The following is a 16,647-nucleotide window of genomic DNA, read 5'->3' as shown; positions in this document are numbered from 1 at the left end:
CTCCTTTACAATAAAAATAAAAACAAAATATGTTCATATACAAATAGAAAATTAAAGAGAAAACTTAAGATAAAGAAAAATAACAGACCTCTCATCAGTAATCATTTGTTTGGTTCTTTATGGCCATAAAGAAATTTCTTACTTGATAATGTCAAGAATATTACAAATATACATGCTAAGCAGTATTAAGTACTTGGCTTTTTTAAATTTCAAAGTGTAAACTTAGCAATTTTTATCCAGGTAGGAGAAGCAAGAGCACTTTACAATCTTGGGAATGTGTATCATGCCAAAGGGAAAAGTTTTGGCTACCCTGGTCCCCAAGATGTGGGAGAATTTCCAGAAGAAGTGAGGACGGCTCTTCAGGCCGCGGTGGACTTTTATGAGTGAGTAGGGCCGCTGCAGCTGAGCAGCCCACTATTCTGTGGCTCTGTTCCACACTCCTTACCCAGTACGAAGGTTCCAAGTTTGGCAAAGGTTTTAAAAAATAGCAATGGCTTGGGGGTATGGCTCAAGGGCTCAGGCCCTAGCCTTGCAAGTACAAGGCCTTGAGTTTCCATAAGTCAAAGCAGTTGGTTACATGTTACAGTGTGGTACTGAGACCTGACATCCTCATGGAAACTACAGACTACTGCCCCTTAGTGGCCTCAACAAGAATCTCAGGGCATAGCCTAGTTTCCTCAACGTAAGGTTAGCCTTTTGCTAATAGGACTTCATAGAGCTCAGTTACAGAGGTTTCATGATTAACTGTCTTTGACTCAAGACAGAAACCTACAGGAACATTTCTATAAAGATACATCACAGATGGACCTTTAAAATGTTGCACATTAGGCCTATCAACTTAATTTTTCTGGTAAAAAGAATTGGATTAGGGCTAGAGGTGCAACTCAGTGGTAGTGCTTACCTAGCATGGGCAAGGTTCTATGTGGGTTTAATACCTAGCACTATGAGAAAAGAAATAGATCTGTAAGTCAACTAAATAAAAACATTTTCTAGGGGCTGGGAATATGGCCTAGTGGCAAGAGTGCTTGTCCTGTATACTTGAAGCTCTGGGTTCGATTACTCAGCACCACATATATAGAAAAGGCCAGAAGTGGCGCTGTGGCTCAAGTGGTAGAGTGCTAGCCTTGAGCAAAAAGAAGCCAGGGACAGTGCTCAGGCCCTGAGTCCAAGCCCTAGGACTGGCAACAACAACAACAAAATTCTAAACTTCTTCACTAATGTACTGCTTTTTGTTACCATTTTAGGGAGAACCTGTCGTTAGTCACTGCTCTGGGTGACCGAGCAGCGCAGGGACGGGCCTTTGGAAATCTTGGCAATACACATTACCTCCTGGGCAACTTCAGGGATGCGGTGATAGCACACGAGCAGGTACTGTGGTGATAGCACACAGCAGGTACCCGGAGCCTGCGGGCCTGCACATCTCCCGTGGAGCTCCTCAGTGACGAGCCTTCCTTTTTACGATTGCTGAATCTAAAAATTTTCTGTTTCAGCGGCTGCTTATTGCAAAAGAATTTGGAGATAAGGCAGCGGAAAGAAGAGCGTATAGCAACCTTGGAAATGCATATATATTTCTTGGTGAATTTGAAACTGCTTCTGAATACTACAAGTTAGTTTATTATCTCTACAAATAAACATAAAATAAGTAGTTGTGTGATCCTATTAAATTGTAGGCTTTGGGTTTAAAACTTGTTTTGTTTGTTTAGTTGGTTGTCTGATTTGTTTTGTTGTGTACTTGTAATTTGGCCCTGATTTTCTAGTTCACCATCTGTAGCAGATCTAAATACCTTAATTTGGGGATTTTGTATTGTGATTATATGAACGAATTAATTAAGAATCAAATGGTTGGTAACCAGTTGACTAAAGAAACATGAGTACAAAAAGGGCATGACAGCTATTTGACTAAAGAAACAAAGTAATGAGCTTTTCCTCCAACAAGCCAGCTAGAACTCAGAGAGTTGCATATATTCTAAAAACATTAGAAATACTTGGAACTAACCTCTGTAATTGTTTTTAGGCCCACACAAGCTGACTGACATAATAGATCCATATTCTTCAGTATACAGAGTAGGTTGGCAAGCCTACATTAGTAACTGGATTTGTTTCCATTTATAAATCAAGTGTACAATCAGAGAGCAGTGCAGTACCAGAAAGGATTGTGTCTCAGGACCTAAAAGGCAGTTCCAGAGGTCTCAGAAATATTTGTGAGGACAAACAGCATTAGAATAAGTGAGGTGATGGCTTTGAAGGTATTAAGTCATGAAGTATGTAGTTTCAGTGTTGTTTGATAAGATCCATTACCTTAACATAATAACTTTTCTCAGTTATAATTAATATGAAGTAATTCTGTTGCTTGGCAGAAAGTATGGAAAAGGGTCATTTAAGTTATTGGATCCAAAGATACCCGTAAGTTACAGAGGATTTGTTTCCTTCTTTTAGGAAGACGCTGCTGTTGGCTCGGCAGCTTAAAGACAGAGCGGTGGAAGCGCAGGCCTGTTACAGCCTGGGGAACACCTTCACCCTCCTTCAGGACTACCAGCAGGCCGCCGACTGCCACCTGAAGCACTTAGCTATTGCTCAGGAGTTAAAGGATAGGTAAGGTCTACATTCTTTTACCATACAGTGAAGGGAACATATAAATGCAGTAGTGCATCTCTAGAATTTTTCCTTTAATTTTTTCCCCTTTGTTCCCATCTTAAGGGCTTTTCTGTGTACTATTCTCTGCGTTTTGTTTAAAGGTCCAGCCCATGGTAGAGGAGGAGCTTGAGCCAGGATCAGTGGTTAGGTCAAGGTAGCTCTTCCCCTAGATTCATACACACACCAAGTGGCTACCTGGTGAAGCTGCCAGGAGAAAGAGAATGTGGCACTTAAAAGAGACTTGCCCCTAAGATTTATTGTTTTTATAATGTGTTGCCTATTTAAAAGAATGTTTTCAAGTTTTAAAATTTGATCTGGATTTAATATTATCTAGGTATTCTTATATCTCTAGTATCATAGCACTAAGTGCTTTATCTAAAAGATAAAGCCAAAGTATGGTTCATACCTTTAATTATACATTAATGATTGCTACATTGTTTTTATGCTACACACAGACCTCTTTTCAGATAACTGCATGTTAGCTTTGAACTCTGTTTTAGAATTGGTGAAGGAAGAGCATGTTGGAGCTTAGGAAATGCATACACAGCTCTAGGAAATCATGAGCAAGCAATGCACTTTGCTGAAAAGCACTTGGAAATTTCAAGGGAGGTAAGAAACAGAAAAACTCACTAGCTGTGCTGTTCTAATTTACCAATCAGTGGCTGGGAGGGGAATGCTATCATTTTTCCAGATTGTTCAATATGATTGAATAGTAAGTTTGATTATATATTGTTCGTTTGGCATCCACAAAGTGTTTTATGATACAGAGCCAAGGGTCTGCCTTTGTTACCTTGATGTAGAAAGGCAGAGACGTAGGACAAGGCATGGGCAAATGGGAAAACATGACTAAAATATGTCTCTCCCCCCTTCCCTCCCACCCCCCTGGCTTCTGAATAGAGATGGAGGAACAAAGACCACTCTTCTTACACTTCAGCTTGCTGGATATTTGAACTCAGAAATTTTCCCTTCTTCCTTCTTGACTTTTGTCCTCTTGGGGTACTAGGGATTGCTTCCAGGGCTTCCAGCACGCCTCATTTCTCTATGTATAAAATGAGAGTAATATGTGCCTTGCAAAATTTTACTGCAGTTAGGGGTTTTATGTTCCTAGCATAATGACCAGTGATGGTTTAGTAAATGTCAACTGTTATTGTAGCATAGAACTAAAAATTTTTAGGGAAATTTTGTTCATATGCACAAAACTCATCACACAAATATGACAGGATAACTACATTGTTTAATTTTTAAATCCCAGAGAATAGAAGTGATCTAATATTTAGAGAACCCAAGAAATGTATTGAATATAAATAGCTATGCTGTTGTAATATTTTAGAAGCTATATTTTTCTGCTTTTAAAAATCTTTTGTAATAGTGAGTGGCTCCAACTTTCACCAATAGGTAGATAACCCAGGCAAAAAAATCAACAGGAAAACTTTAGAGTTAAATTGCAGTGTACAGGAAAAAAAAACACCAAGAAAAAAAAAAAACCAGCTTTTATTTTGCGGTGCTAAAGATTGAACGCAGGGCCTCATGCTTGCTAGGTTAGTGCTCTACCACTTGAGTCACACCCCAGTCCAAAAGCAAAAAACAAAAACAAGCCCTGTTAAGGAAATAACCCATATCATTCACTCATAGTTTTATAATTTTAGTATACTTTTCGTTTCTCTGTATTTTCTTCCAGTTTTAGGATAACAGCATTTTCAGCTGATCTTTACCCTTAAATAAAAGCTAAATATAAATACTTGTGGCTTTAGGTTGGGGATAAGAGTGGTGAACTAACAGCTCGACTGAATCTCTCGGATCTTCAAATGGTTCTTGGCTTGAGCTACAGTACAAATAATTCCATAATGTCTGAAAATATCGAGGTTAACAGTTTACATGGTAAGTAACTGGTCTTTTAAAACTCAGTGTTTTTTTTTTGTTTTTTTTTTTTGGCCAGTCCTGGGCCTTGGACTCAGGGCCTGAGCACTGTCCCTGGCTTCTTCCCGCTCAAGGCTAGCACTCTGCCACTTGAGCCACAGCGCCGCTTCTGGCCGTTTTCTGTATATGTGGTGCTGGGGAATCGAACCTAGGGCCTCGTGTATATGAGGCAGGCACTCTTGCCACTAGGCTATATCCCCAGCCCAAACTCAGTTTTTTTAATCTCAAAAGATTTTTCTCCATATTCAGAGATTCAAATAGAATAGATAATATAAACCACAGTGAGGGTAGTTAGTGGAAAAACCATAAGGTGGGCACATCTCAGTGCTGAGATGCGGTAGAATAGGGGAAGCAGGTGTGCAGTGTGGGCGGGACAGAGCCGGCGCCCTATGAAGAGGCTGCGTCCGGCAGCATTGTGGCCAAGCTAAAGATGCGCCATCTGTATAACCAGCACTTCTACCCCAGCATCAAAATCAGAAGAAATGCGTATTTGTATACACCAAGAAGCATTTCTGGAAATTTCTGAAGGATCACTTACATAGTGACACAAATGAATTAAACTAAACTACAGGTGTCAGGTTGGATGAATCTCACAAACATAAGGCTCCTCAGAGAAAGCAAGTTGCAGAATACAATCTGACATCACTTAGGTTTCAAAACCTTGCAAATAATGCTATGTTGCTTATATACACATGTGTCATGAAAATGTATAACTGCAGGGATCAGGGCTGAGATTATAGCAGTAGAAACTCTGTAGCATGTACCAGGCCTGGGTCCCCTCATCAGCACAAAAAATAAAAGTGCAGGGAGCAAGGGTGATTGACGTTTTAGTTTTTATAGATGTTAAGTATCAGGTATTCCCTTATATTGTGTGTGCGTGCGTGTGTGTGTGTATGTGTGTGTATGTGAGTCCGTCCTTTCTCTGACCTGCCTCTCCCACTAAATTGGAGATAAGGGGTAGTCTCACACACTTTCCTGCCCAGGCTGGCTTTGCCCCATGATTCTCAGATCTCAGCCTCCTGAGTAGCTAGGATTGCAGGCGTGAGCCACCAGAGCCCTATGTCTTTTAAAATGCCACTTAATTTTTAAGATTGAATAACCTAGGAATTCTTTGTAACTAATGTGTGACATTGTTATTTTAATCTCTTTGAGAAAGCTTTCTTTAAGCTTTTTCTTAAGTAGCAATAAACCCATCTATAATATCTTAAAGTGGAAAAGTATAACTTAGGAAGAAGTAACTATAGTACTAGGAATTTTATATTTGTTCTTCTCTTAAAATTGAAGCCTTTAAAATTTTTTCCTTATACCACTCTATGTTTGGGGGGTTTAGAGCTTACGTAGATAGTATAAAACCAGTTATTATAAAATGCCTTTTCTACATTAAGGGATAGTGTTGGTAACCTGTGGTTAGTTTCTAAACCAAATATAACTTCCTTACATCAAAGTATGTTAGAGGGGATATGGATTTTTATGTAGATGGTGTGGAAAATAATTATTCTCCAAAAGATAGCGTGTTTGAGCACGTGTCGTTTCATGAGGGTTTGTGTATCAAGTAGCTGAGAAGCTGGCTATGCTCCTGACAGGCGCCCTGGCTCATCTGCGTTTGTTTTTGAACAAAGGTGCCCGCCCCAAGCTCGGACGACGCCACAGCATGGAAAACATGGAGCTGATGAAGTTAACTCCAGAGAAGGTTGGCTATTTTCGTGTTTTAAATTTCATGAACGGATACAGTATTTTAGTAACTTTTGCTTCAAATGAAATAGTTAAGCCTCTTCTTACTAGGTTACCACTACAGCACTTGCCTTTAAGAAGGATCGGGAAAAGGATAGTATAAAAGAAGGGACACAGCAAGCTGCTAACCAAGAAAAAAGTGTATGTACACACGTGCTGACCTGAGTTTCCTTTGTAGATTCATAAACCAGTCCAGAAAACTACTCAACAAACTTGATTTTGCATACAGGTGTGCATGTCTGGATTATGCTAGACATACTTTATATACTAGACAGAACTGTTTGAATAGTTGACCATGTAAATGTATTGCTTTAAAAGAAAAATAAAAGATCACATAGAAGAACCAAAAAACGTCAGAAGGAACCCATTGACGCTGGTATCATTATTGCCGAGTTTAATGAAGCTTATTGTCCAGGGGAGAGTTGTTCGAGCTCTATTTTTAAGTAGCTTTTTTTGTTTGATTTTGGGTTTTTTTTGCCAGTCCTGGGGCTCAAACTGAGGGCCTGAGCACTGTCCCTGGCTTCTTTTTGCTCAAGGCTAGCACTCTACCACTTGAGCCACAGCGCCACTTTGGCTTTTTCTATATATGTGGTGCTGAGGAATTGAACCCAGGGCTTCATATATACGAGGCGAGCACTCTACCGCTAGGCCATATTCTCAGCCCTTTAAGTAGCATTTTTAAACTGACAAAAGAAGCACTTTTTATTTAAAATGCATCCTTCCCAGACTGCTTTTTGCTCTTCTTTTTTTTTTTTTTGAGGGGAGTGGGTAACAAAAGGGACTTAGTAGAGAACAAATCAAAGTTACTTTCTTCTACTTCCACTTAATTTTACATTATTGTTTCATGTATATCTAAACTTATTTAGTTTAGTAGGAGCCAGGGTTTGAACTGAGGGCTTGCAGCTTCCTTGCTTGCTAAGCTGACATTCTACCACTTTAGCCACACTTCCAGCCCTCCTGGTTATTTTGTTTTGTTTGTTTTTGCCAGTCCTGGGGCTTGGACTCAGGGCCTGAGCACTGTCCTTGGCTTCTTCTTGCTCAAGGCTAGCACTCTGACACTTGAGAGCCACAGCGCCACTTCTGGCCTTTTCTATATATATGTTGCTGAGGAATCGAACCCAGGGCTTCATGTCTACCAGGCAAGCACTCTTGCCACTAGGCCATATTCCCAGCCTGCATGTGTGCCTCAGAGCACAGCTCACACAGGGCTTTTCTGGTGTGAGAGAAACATTCTACACCTTGATTGGTACAGGGTCCTGTGGCTTCCAACTTGGTCTGGTTTGTGTATTTGACTGTATGAATTTTATATATGAAAAAATATGCCTTGTCACAATTTTCAGTGATTAACATAGCACACAGACCTTCAGACTTCAAAAACCACTTAAGACTGTTAAACCCTCCATGTTGCAGAGCTATTATATATTCTGTACACTTTTCCTCTGCATGCAATAGATTGTCATGTACATAAAGCCAGGCCTTGTCATTTGATGTCTGAAATTTGTTGTCTTGCTCTGTTGCCTATGGTGGCCTTGAACTCACCACCTTCCTGCCCCAGGCCCCCCAAAGCCAGGATCACAGGTCCATGCCACAATCCCCTGCTTCAGTCAGATGGGGACCTGCACAAATGGATTTTGCCTATTGAGAACTTACTGTTTAGTGAAAACAGTATAGGTTCTTTTGTCTTTTTGTTTTATCTTGCTGTAAGAGGAGTTAAACGCAGGACCTTAGGCATTCTAAGAAAGCACTTTTGTGTTTTGGCCAGTCCTGGGGCTTGGACTCAGGGCCTGAGCACTGTCCCTGGCTTCTTTTTGCTCAAGGCTAGAACTCTACCACTTGAGCCACCGCGCCACTTCTGGCCATTTTCTGTATATGTGGTGCTGGGGAATTGAACCCAGGGCCTCATGTATACGAGGCAAGCACTCTTGCCACTAGGCCATATCCCCAGCCCCTAAGAAAGCACTTTACTACTGAGATTTACTACTGAATCAATGAATGAATGTGTATATATATTTTTTAGGGCTTTGGCAATTGTTTTTTATTCTTAGGTTCTTAAAAACCACCATGGGGGGGGGGCAACACCAAAAATTAGAGAGTATTACAATTTAAATAAGTCCACATAAAGATTTATAGTGAAGGCAAAAAAAATTCAAAATAGGGGGTTTAGGGAAAAGCAAGAAATCTAATATTAAAACACGTTTGACAAAAGAAAAAAAAAGCCACCCTCTTAATAGTTGATGAGAAATCCACACTATACATTATTAAAGTATAAACTTGAAAATAGTGAAATACACTGGGGAAAAAAAAAGAATGGCCAATGTATAACTATGTATCAGGTTAATAGTACATGGAGTCAGAAAGATTTGGGGTATTTTTATTTGTGATTTTGTAGGTACAGAACTGGAACAGTGAGATTCTTGCTAAACAAAAACCTCTTATTGCCAAACCTTCTGCAAAGCTACTCTTTGTCAACAAACTGAAGGGGAAAAAGTATAAAACTAGTTTGTCCACTAAAGTTCTCCAAGATTCCAGCAATTCTGTGGACCATCAAATTCTGAATTCTCAAAGGGTATGTTTATATTTTTGAGTATTGAATACCTATCAAATTTTTCACAATTTTAAGTCAGTTATACCTCTCCTATTCAGAACTGTCCATATATCCCTGTATTTTCTTGTCTTGCCAGTCCTGGGGCTTGAACTCAGGGCCTGGCACTGTCCCTGAATCTCTTTGTGCTCAAGGCTGGCACTCTACCACTTGAGCCACAGCACCACTTCCAGCTTTTTCTGAGTAGTTTATTGGAGATAAGAGTCTCAAAGACTTTCCTGCCCAGGCTGGCTTTGAACTGTTGATCCTCAGATCTCAGCCTCCTGAGTAGCTAGGATGATAGGCGTGAGCCACCAGCACCCAACATCGCTGTATTTTCTATCTTCTTTACAGCTCTGTTCATTTACAAGATGTTTGTTTTGGCAGTAATTATTTGTATTTCAAGTTACCATTGCTTATAAAAGATACCAGGATTCACCACAGTGTTTCCCAGTAAAGCTAATTCACTTTAGAAGACAAAACAAAAAAAATAATTGTTCATGGACTTTTTTTTCTTTTCTTGTGCTGGTCTTAGGTCTTCTTTACCCATGACCTTTCTGTGCACTGTCCCCTGAATACTGTAAATATTTAGAATTACTTATTGGACAGGATAAAACATCTGTCACTTTCAAATGCCTTATTCCTAAGAAGACAAGTTTTCCCTAAGTAATTATTCCCTCCGTACACAGATTTTATGTACATTTGCCTCTAATACTTGATAAATGTTTAAAAAATTACTTACATTAAAGTGTATATATCAGTTTTATTTTTGTAACTTTCCAAAGAAGTCTTTTTGACTGGCCTTCTTTGACTCGGGTGAAGCTTCTGTCTTTCCCCAATACCTTCAAACCTTTAATTTAAAAAGGACCTCAGAGGAGCTCCCTAGAGCTTGACAGGATTCCTTGGGTTTCACCCCAAGCGGCACACACGGTAGAAAGTCAGTCTGCTAGGAAAATAGACTTGCTTTCCCATTTAGCTTAACATTTAGTTTGCTTAAATTCCGTTACTGTCGCGTGATAGAACTGACGCGAGTCTGAGTGCAGGTGCATGGCTAGTGCTGCCACTCGCTGCTGGGTAGTGGTTGTGTGGTGGGTCTGATGACTGGGTGTGCCGGAACATCCACAGAGCTTTGGCTGCATCCCTCGGGTTTGGGTAAGTGTAGTGACGCTCGTGTGGTGAGATTGTCCAATGGTGCGTTCCTCAGAATGGCCCCATCCTTAAATTATGCATGAATTTGCACAGATCAGCACCTGAAGTTCTCTTGAGACTGAGTCCCATTTGTTTAACCTTAGAAATACAAGAATTAAAGTAACTAGAAATGTCAAGATGCATTATGCTTATAACGGACATGTGGAATTGAAACCTTTGTACTACTAAACATTTAAAAAGAGAAAAAAAATGACCAGGTACTGGTGGCTCATGCCTGTAATCCTAGCTTCTCAGGAAGTAGAGATCTGAGGATCATGGTTCAAAGCCAGCCTGGGTAGGAGTGTCCGTAAGAGTTATCTCCAATTAACCACCAGAAGACTAGGAGTGGTGTGTGGCTCAGTGGAGGAGCACTAGCCTTGGGTGAAAAAACAGAGACAGCGCCAAGTTCAAGCCCCATGACCAACATAAAAAAGAAAAAAAGAAATGCATTTTGTTAGGTTGCCATAACCTACGATTACCAATTTGTCATTTGTATTCTTTTTGAAAACTAAACATCAATTTAATTGTGACTTTTCCTCCTTCTGAGTGCATTGTGTGTTACTGACTTGAGGGTAATGGGGGAATAATTAAGTGTACTAGGTTTTCTCTTACTCTTTTAGAGGATCAGTGCAGATAGTGTTGGGGATGAAGGATTCTTTGATCTGTTGAGCCGATTTCAGAGCAGCCGGATGGACGATCAGAGGTGCTGCTTACAGGAAAACACCTGCCGCCCGGCTCCCCCCGCAGCCCCCAACGCGCTGAGCAGTAAGTCACCAGTGCTCCCCCCGCAGCCCCCAACGCGCTGAGCAGTGAGTCACCAGTGCTCCCCCCGCAGCCCCCAACGCGCTGAGCAGTGAGTCACCAGTGCTCCCCCCGCAGCCCCCAACGCGCTGAGCAGTGAGTCACCAGTGCTCCCCCCGCAGCCCCCAACGCGCTGAGCAGTGAGTCACCAGTGCTCCCCCCGCAGCCCCCAACGCGCTGAGCAGTGAGTCACCAGTGCTCCCCCCGCAGCCCCCAACGCGCTGAGCAGTGAGTCACCAGTGCTCCCCCCGCGGCCCCCAACGCGCTGAGCAGTGAGTCACCAGTGCTCCCCCCGCGGCCCCCAACGCGCTGAGCAGTGAGTCACCAGTGCTCCCCCCGCGGCCCCCAACGCGCTGAGCAGTGAGTCACCAGTGCTCCCCCCGCGGCCCCCAACGCGCTGAGCAGTGAGTCACCAGTGCTCCCCCCCGCAGCCCCCAACGCGCTGAGCAGTGAGTCACCAGTGCTCCCCCCGCAGCCCCCAACGCGCTGAGCAGTGAGTCACCAGTGCTCCCCCCGCAGCCCCCAACGCGCTGAGCAGTGAGTCACCAGTGCTCCCCCCGCAGCCCCCAACGCGCTGAGCAGTGAGTCACCAGTGCTCCCCCCGCAGCCCCCAACGCGCTGAGCAGTGAGTCACCAGTGCTCCCCCCGCAGCCCCCAACGCGCTGAGCAGTGAGTCACCAGTGCTCCCCCCGCAGCCCCCAACGCGCTGAGCAGTGAGTCACCAGTGCTCCCCCCGCAGCCCCCAACGCGCTGAGCAGTGAGTCACCAGTGCTCCCCCCGCAGCCCCCAACGCGCTGAGCAGTAAGTCACCAGTGCTCCCCCCGCAGCCCCCAACGCGCTGAGCAGTGAGTCACCAGTGCTCCTGCCTCAACACTTCTCTTTCACCTGCCTGTGTGTGTATACTGGGCCCTAGCTCTGAGCTTTTTGCTCAAGATTAGTGCTCTGCCACTTGAGCCACAGTTCCACTTCTGGCTTTTAGCTGGTTAATTAGAGATAAAACTGGCTTTGAACTATGGTTCTCAGATCTTAGTGTACTGAGTGGCTAGGGTTACAAGTGTGAGCCACCAGTACCCAGCTTAATAATCTGATTATTTCTGAGAATTTAATTTTCATCATGGAGATACAGTGATTGTCCCTGAATACATGTACTGCTGAAATAGTGGTATTTGTACAGTTCAAGCAAGGTCTGTTTCAGTTCTCTTAAGTGTATGTTGGGTTCCCCCCCCCCCTTTTTTTATACTATCTTTCTTTGGAGTTGGGCAAAAAAAAAAATGAGAGCCGGGTATAGGTATGATGGTAAGCCTTTACAAACACTTGAGAGACTGAAGTAGGAGGCCTGTCTGGACTATATAGTGGGACCTTGTCTAAAGAGCTAATTTTCTATGACGTGTAAATCTATCTAGAATAACAAGGAAAGCCTAGACAAATGAAGAGAAAGCTGTGGCTGAAGCTAGGGCCTGTTTAAATCTTAGGAAAACTTAAGTAACCTGTTTTACACCTTTCTATTTTAACTACTAATTGATGGCTTCTACCACAGACTAAGACTTAAGATTAGCTAAGTGTTTCCAAAAACATCCCACGCTCACTCTAGTCTAATTTACGTGTATTGAAACAGATACTAAACAGCTCAATTCTGAAATCCAGCACTGTACCTTAGTTCTCCGTGTTGGGTGAGTGTAAGGTAAAGGAGAACATGGAAGAGTCTGAATCACTTGCAAGTGGACCGTTTGAGATTCAGTGGAGTTCACGCTTCCCTCCCTGCTAATAAAAGCCACAGGTGTCTAGTTAAAGCTGGGAGTGCGGGACAGGTGTGTGTGTGTGTGCGTGTGTGTGTGTACACCTAGATGTGTCGACATGGATAGCAGACAGGCTGACCCTCTGGTGACCGCTCTCCTCGCAGGGCCGCCTGCCTCTGTGGTGTCCCCCAGCACAGAGGACTTCTTGGATCTTCTGGCCAGCTCGCAGAGCCGCCGCCTGGATGACCAGAGGGCCAGTGTCAGTAACTTGCCAGGGCTTCGTCTGACAAAAACCAACAATAAGTCAGTGCTGGACCACCTGGTAGCTAATGACAGCAAAGAGCCTGATGAAGACTTCTTTGACATCCTTATAAAGTGTCAAGTATGCCTTTATTCTTTTCACTCTGTGTATAACTTGGATCCCACTGAGAAGTTTAGTAGCACTGTAATTCCATTTTTTGCTTTTTTCCTTGTGTTGGTTGATACCAGGGCTTGAACTCAGGACCTTGAACACATTTGGCTCAGGCTGGAGTTTCACCGCTTGAGTCACACTTCCCTTTCTAGCTTTTTTCTGGATAGAGATGAGAGTCTCTGATGTTTCTGCCTAGGCTGGCTTTAGCCCTTGATCCTCAGATCTCCCCCTCCTGGTTGACTGAGATTACAGGTGGGAGCCACCCCCCTAGAATTCCCTGTTTAGAAAGAACTCAGGGAGACCTTACTTGCCTGTCACCCGAAGAATTGTTGTGCTAGGTATCGAGGATGTTCTTGCTTTTTAAAGGATGCTACATTTTAGGGGGAGAAACAGTGAATAGGTGGGGATTTACAAGCATGTATTAAGCAGAAAGACAAGTGTCTTTGTGGCTATGAAGAAAGCTAAAAAGAAACCAGGATTTTTTGTTTGTTTGTTTAAAGGTTTTACTGCCAATTCCATGAAGATAAGAAATATAAGGATAGTAACAATTCAGAGAAAAGGTTGAAATCATTGAGCAATTCTTGAAATTTTACAAATTTCATCTCTGTGGTCAGTGACTCCCTAAAAGTGATATCTAAAAAGCTCTGTGGGTTCCCCACAAAGATCCAGTAAAATTATTATAAAATATAGGAGGGGGAAAAAAAAACAGGAACTACTGCATTTTGCCATTTAAGTCACAGACTTATGGGCAGCCTGTCATCTGAACAGGACCTTGTCGGGGCTTGAAGCCCGCAGACATGCACTCAGTGACAGAACAAAGCCTGGCACCAGTAAAACAAAGGTTCCGTGCCCAGAATATAAACAAAATGGCGTCAAAGCGGGTTTATTGGCTGTAGGATAAGGAGCAACCACAGTGCCCAGCTTTCAGGTAACGGCCTCAATCTCTGTACATACTTCAACCAAGCTCAAGGTCCACTGGGGCCTTCAATTTGAGGGTCCATCTGGCACCTCCCTTCATGAGACTGGAAGGCCAGCTGCCCGACGGTGAGACTTTGGGCTGTTCTTCGGTACCGCCTGGTGCAACCAAGGCAGCCTCGTCTGCAGTGTGACGCTGTACCAAGGCAGGCATAAGCTGCACAGAAGTGGCCATGAGGCGGTGGTGGGAAAGGATCAGCTTCTCGGCACAGCTGTGCAGACAGGCCTCTCCTCAGCATCCAGAGCTCGGTGGTGTAGACGGCACACAGCGCTGGAAGCAGAGCTCAGTCATCCGATTGTAGACCAACAGGAAGTCTCGCACGTTTCTCAGCTGTTGTTGCTGCTGCTCCATAGGGCCAAGGACCAGAAACCAGGATTTGTAGCACGTGGAGGAGGAACATCTGCATCTGCTTAACGATGCTCTTCTTGGTCCGCCACCTGAACAGACGTGAATGCGGCTTTCAGCCTCGTAAGGAAGGCGGGAGAGGGCTTTGCATGTGCAACGGCAGGTCCCCTTTTGAGCAGAACATCAAGGCGGCCCCTGTGCCTTGATAAGGGAGAGGACAGTCATACGAAAGGAGGGTGGAGAGGTGTTAGGGCCTCGATGGGATGGATAGGACGGAGGCTTGTGTTCAAGTCACAGCTGAACGATCGCCCTGGACGCTAATGGAAGAACAGAGCGGTGAGGGCGCGAGGCTAGTGTGCAGCAAGCAAAAGGGACTAAGACACAGTAGTTGTGTTAAGTACACTGGGGTGTATTTTGGAGTTAGGGTTCTTTTGACAAGATCTGTTCAACTGGGATGCAAGCTTGAGGGGTAGACTCAAAGATGGCTTCTGTCTTCTGGTTTTGGTGATGGAGAATACTAGAGCTTTCTGTTTTGTTAAGTATGTTAAATTTGAGCTATTCATAAGATAGTAAAATGGAGAGTTGAGCAGACAAATACATAAAACCCAGCCGGAAGTCAAAGTGGCCGGCATCATGTGTGGCGATTAAAGTCCTGTTAAGAAATTTTACCTGCTGGAGCGATGAAAGGTCTGACGCCAAGCCAAAACCTAGCGGTTAGATAGAGGAAGGTGAGCGACGACAGCCAGGACTGGGAGGAAGCAGCACATGGAAAGGTACAAGCTAGATTGCTGGATCTGACACCATGGAGATGATTCGTAACTGCTATAGATACTATTTGAAGGCTGGGAATGTGGCTTAGTGGTAGAGCGCTTGCCTTGCATGCATGAAGCCCTGGGTTCGATTCCTCAGCACCATATAAACAGAAAAAGCCAGAAGTGGTGCTGTGGCTCAAGAGTGCTAGCCTTGAGCAAAAAGAAGCCAGGGACAGTGCTCAGGCCCTGGGTCCAAGGCCCAGGACTGGCAAAAAAATCAAAAATAGGGGCTGGGGATATGGCCTAGTGGCAAAAGAGCTTGCCTCGTATACATGAGGCCCTGGGTTCGATTCCCCAGCACCACATATACAGAAAACGGCCAGAAGTGGCGCTGTGGCTCAAGTGGTAGAGTGCTAGCCTTGAGCAAAAGGAAGCCAGGGACAGTGCTCAGGCCCTGAGTCCAAGCCCTAGGACTGGCCGAAAAAAAAAAAAAATCAAAAATATTATTTGGTCGCATGGATTTCTGTCCTCTCTTTATTCACCTCACCTATACCCGGTTAGGTTTTTGTGTTTTTTTAAATTACTTTAAAACAGCAGCCAGGCGCTGGTGGCTTACACCTGTAATCCTAGTTACTGAGAAGGCTGAGATGTGAGGTTCGGTTTGAAGCCAGCCTGGGCAGACAAATCCGATAGGACTCTTATTGCCAGTAAAACAACCAAGAGCTGTGGAGATGTAGTTCAAGGAGCATTTCCCCAGCCTTGAGCATAAAAGCCAAGCGAGACCACACAGCCCCGAGTTCAAGCCCCAATACCAGCATTAAAGAAAAATAGAGCAAAGAAATGGATCCGTAAGCTGCAGAAAGAGCAAAGGGAAGGATGGGCTTTCCTCCCCTTGGGGTGAGAGTAGCGTGTGTGTCTCGGTCAAGGAAGGGGCAGTGCTGTCGCAACTCGGGACTTAGCTTCGGGTGCCGGTGAAAGGGAAAATGATTGTGTAGCTCCTCTCCGCCAAAGCAAGTAAAGAGCAGGGTCACTGGCTAATTGGAACTAGGGCTTTATAAGCTTGGAGAGAAGGAAAATAGAAAACAATTGACTTTGAAGAAGTGAACTGGAAGCTCACTGTGCGGAGGACCTACCACCTTAAGTTCACATTGCTGAAGTGAGAGTGATCAGCGCAGTTGTGGATATTCTGCACTCATCACCGGCTGCTTGAAAACGCATTTCAAGGTGGGTAATTTGGGCAGAGCAGAGGGCCCTGGGCCTTACTCAGCAGCCTGAGAAGTGAAGATAAAAGAAACAGTTTGAGACCAACCCAAGCAAAAGAAGTAAGCCAGGCATGGTGGCACATACCTGTAATCCCGGCTACATGGAAGACAAAGGGAGGATTATGAGCCAAGACCTGTTCCAAGCAGAAGCATGCGACCTGCCTTGGAAGTCACTACAGCAAAAAAGGCATCTGGCTCAAGGGGTATCGTTCACCGTCACTTGTAAGGCCCTGAGTTGAAACCCAGCACACACACACCTGGTATTTTGCCAAGAGAATGAGATGCAGGAAGAAGCCAGTTGTTGAAGACAAG

General features: G+C 43.9%; 2 protein-coding genes across 4 annotated transcripts in view; one reads left to right on the top strand and one right to left on the bottom strand.

Moving 5' to 3' along the window:
* Gpsm2 (G protein signaling modulator 2) overlaps window positions 1-16,647 on the top strand; it is a 37,044-nt gene that overhangs the window by 18,654 nt on the left and 1,743 nt on the right. For 2 of the 3 annotated variants that reach the window (XM_048363154.1, XM_048363155.1), the window contains 10 exons: window positions 241-383; window positions 1,245-1,368; window positions 1,491-1,606; window positions 2,437-2,592; window positions 3,135-3,243; window positions 4,386-4,512; window positions 6,171-6,241; window positions 8,672-8,848; window positions 10,672-10,816; window positions 12,753-12,970. In XM_048363154.1, the coding sequence (XP_048219111.1) occupies window positions 241-383; window positions 1,245-1,368; window positions 1,491-1,606; window positions 2,437-2,592; window positions 3,135-3,243; window positions 4,386-4,512; window positions 6,171-6,241; window positions 8,672-8,848; window positions 10,672-10,816; window positions 12,753-12,970 (1,386 nt within the window). Of the gene's footprint in view, window positions 1-240; window positions 384-1,244; window positions 1,369-1,490; window positions 1,607-2,436; window positions 2,593-3,134; window positions 3,244-4,385; window positions 4,513-6,170; window positions 6,242-8,671; window positions 8,849-10,671; window positions 10,817-11,635; window positions 11,670-12,752; window positions 12,971-16,647 lie in introns of those variants that run through there. The other variant, XM_048363156.1, reaches the window with a different exon arrangement.
* LOC125364239 (mitochondrial import inner membrane translocase subunit Tim10 B-like) lies at window positions 13,956-14,333 on the bottom strand. Its single transcript, XM_048363728.1, is given in 3 exon segments — window positions 13,956-14,206; window positions 14,209-14,234; window positions 14,236-14,333. Coding segments are annotated over 3 exon segments (369 nt in total). The 5' UTR covers window positions 14,328-14,333.

Source organism: Perognathus longimembris, chromosome 15, assembly GCF_023159225.1.
Source record: "Perognathus longimembris pacificus isolate PPM17 chromosome 15, ASM2315922v1, whole genome shotgun sequence".
Lineage (NCBI taxonomy): Eukaryota > Metazoa > Chordata > Mammalia > Rodentia > Heteromyidae > Perognathus > Perognathus longimembris.
This window is presented reverse-complemented; position numbering and strand designations above follow the sequence as displayed.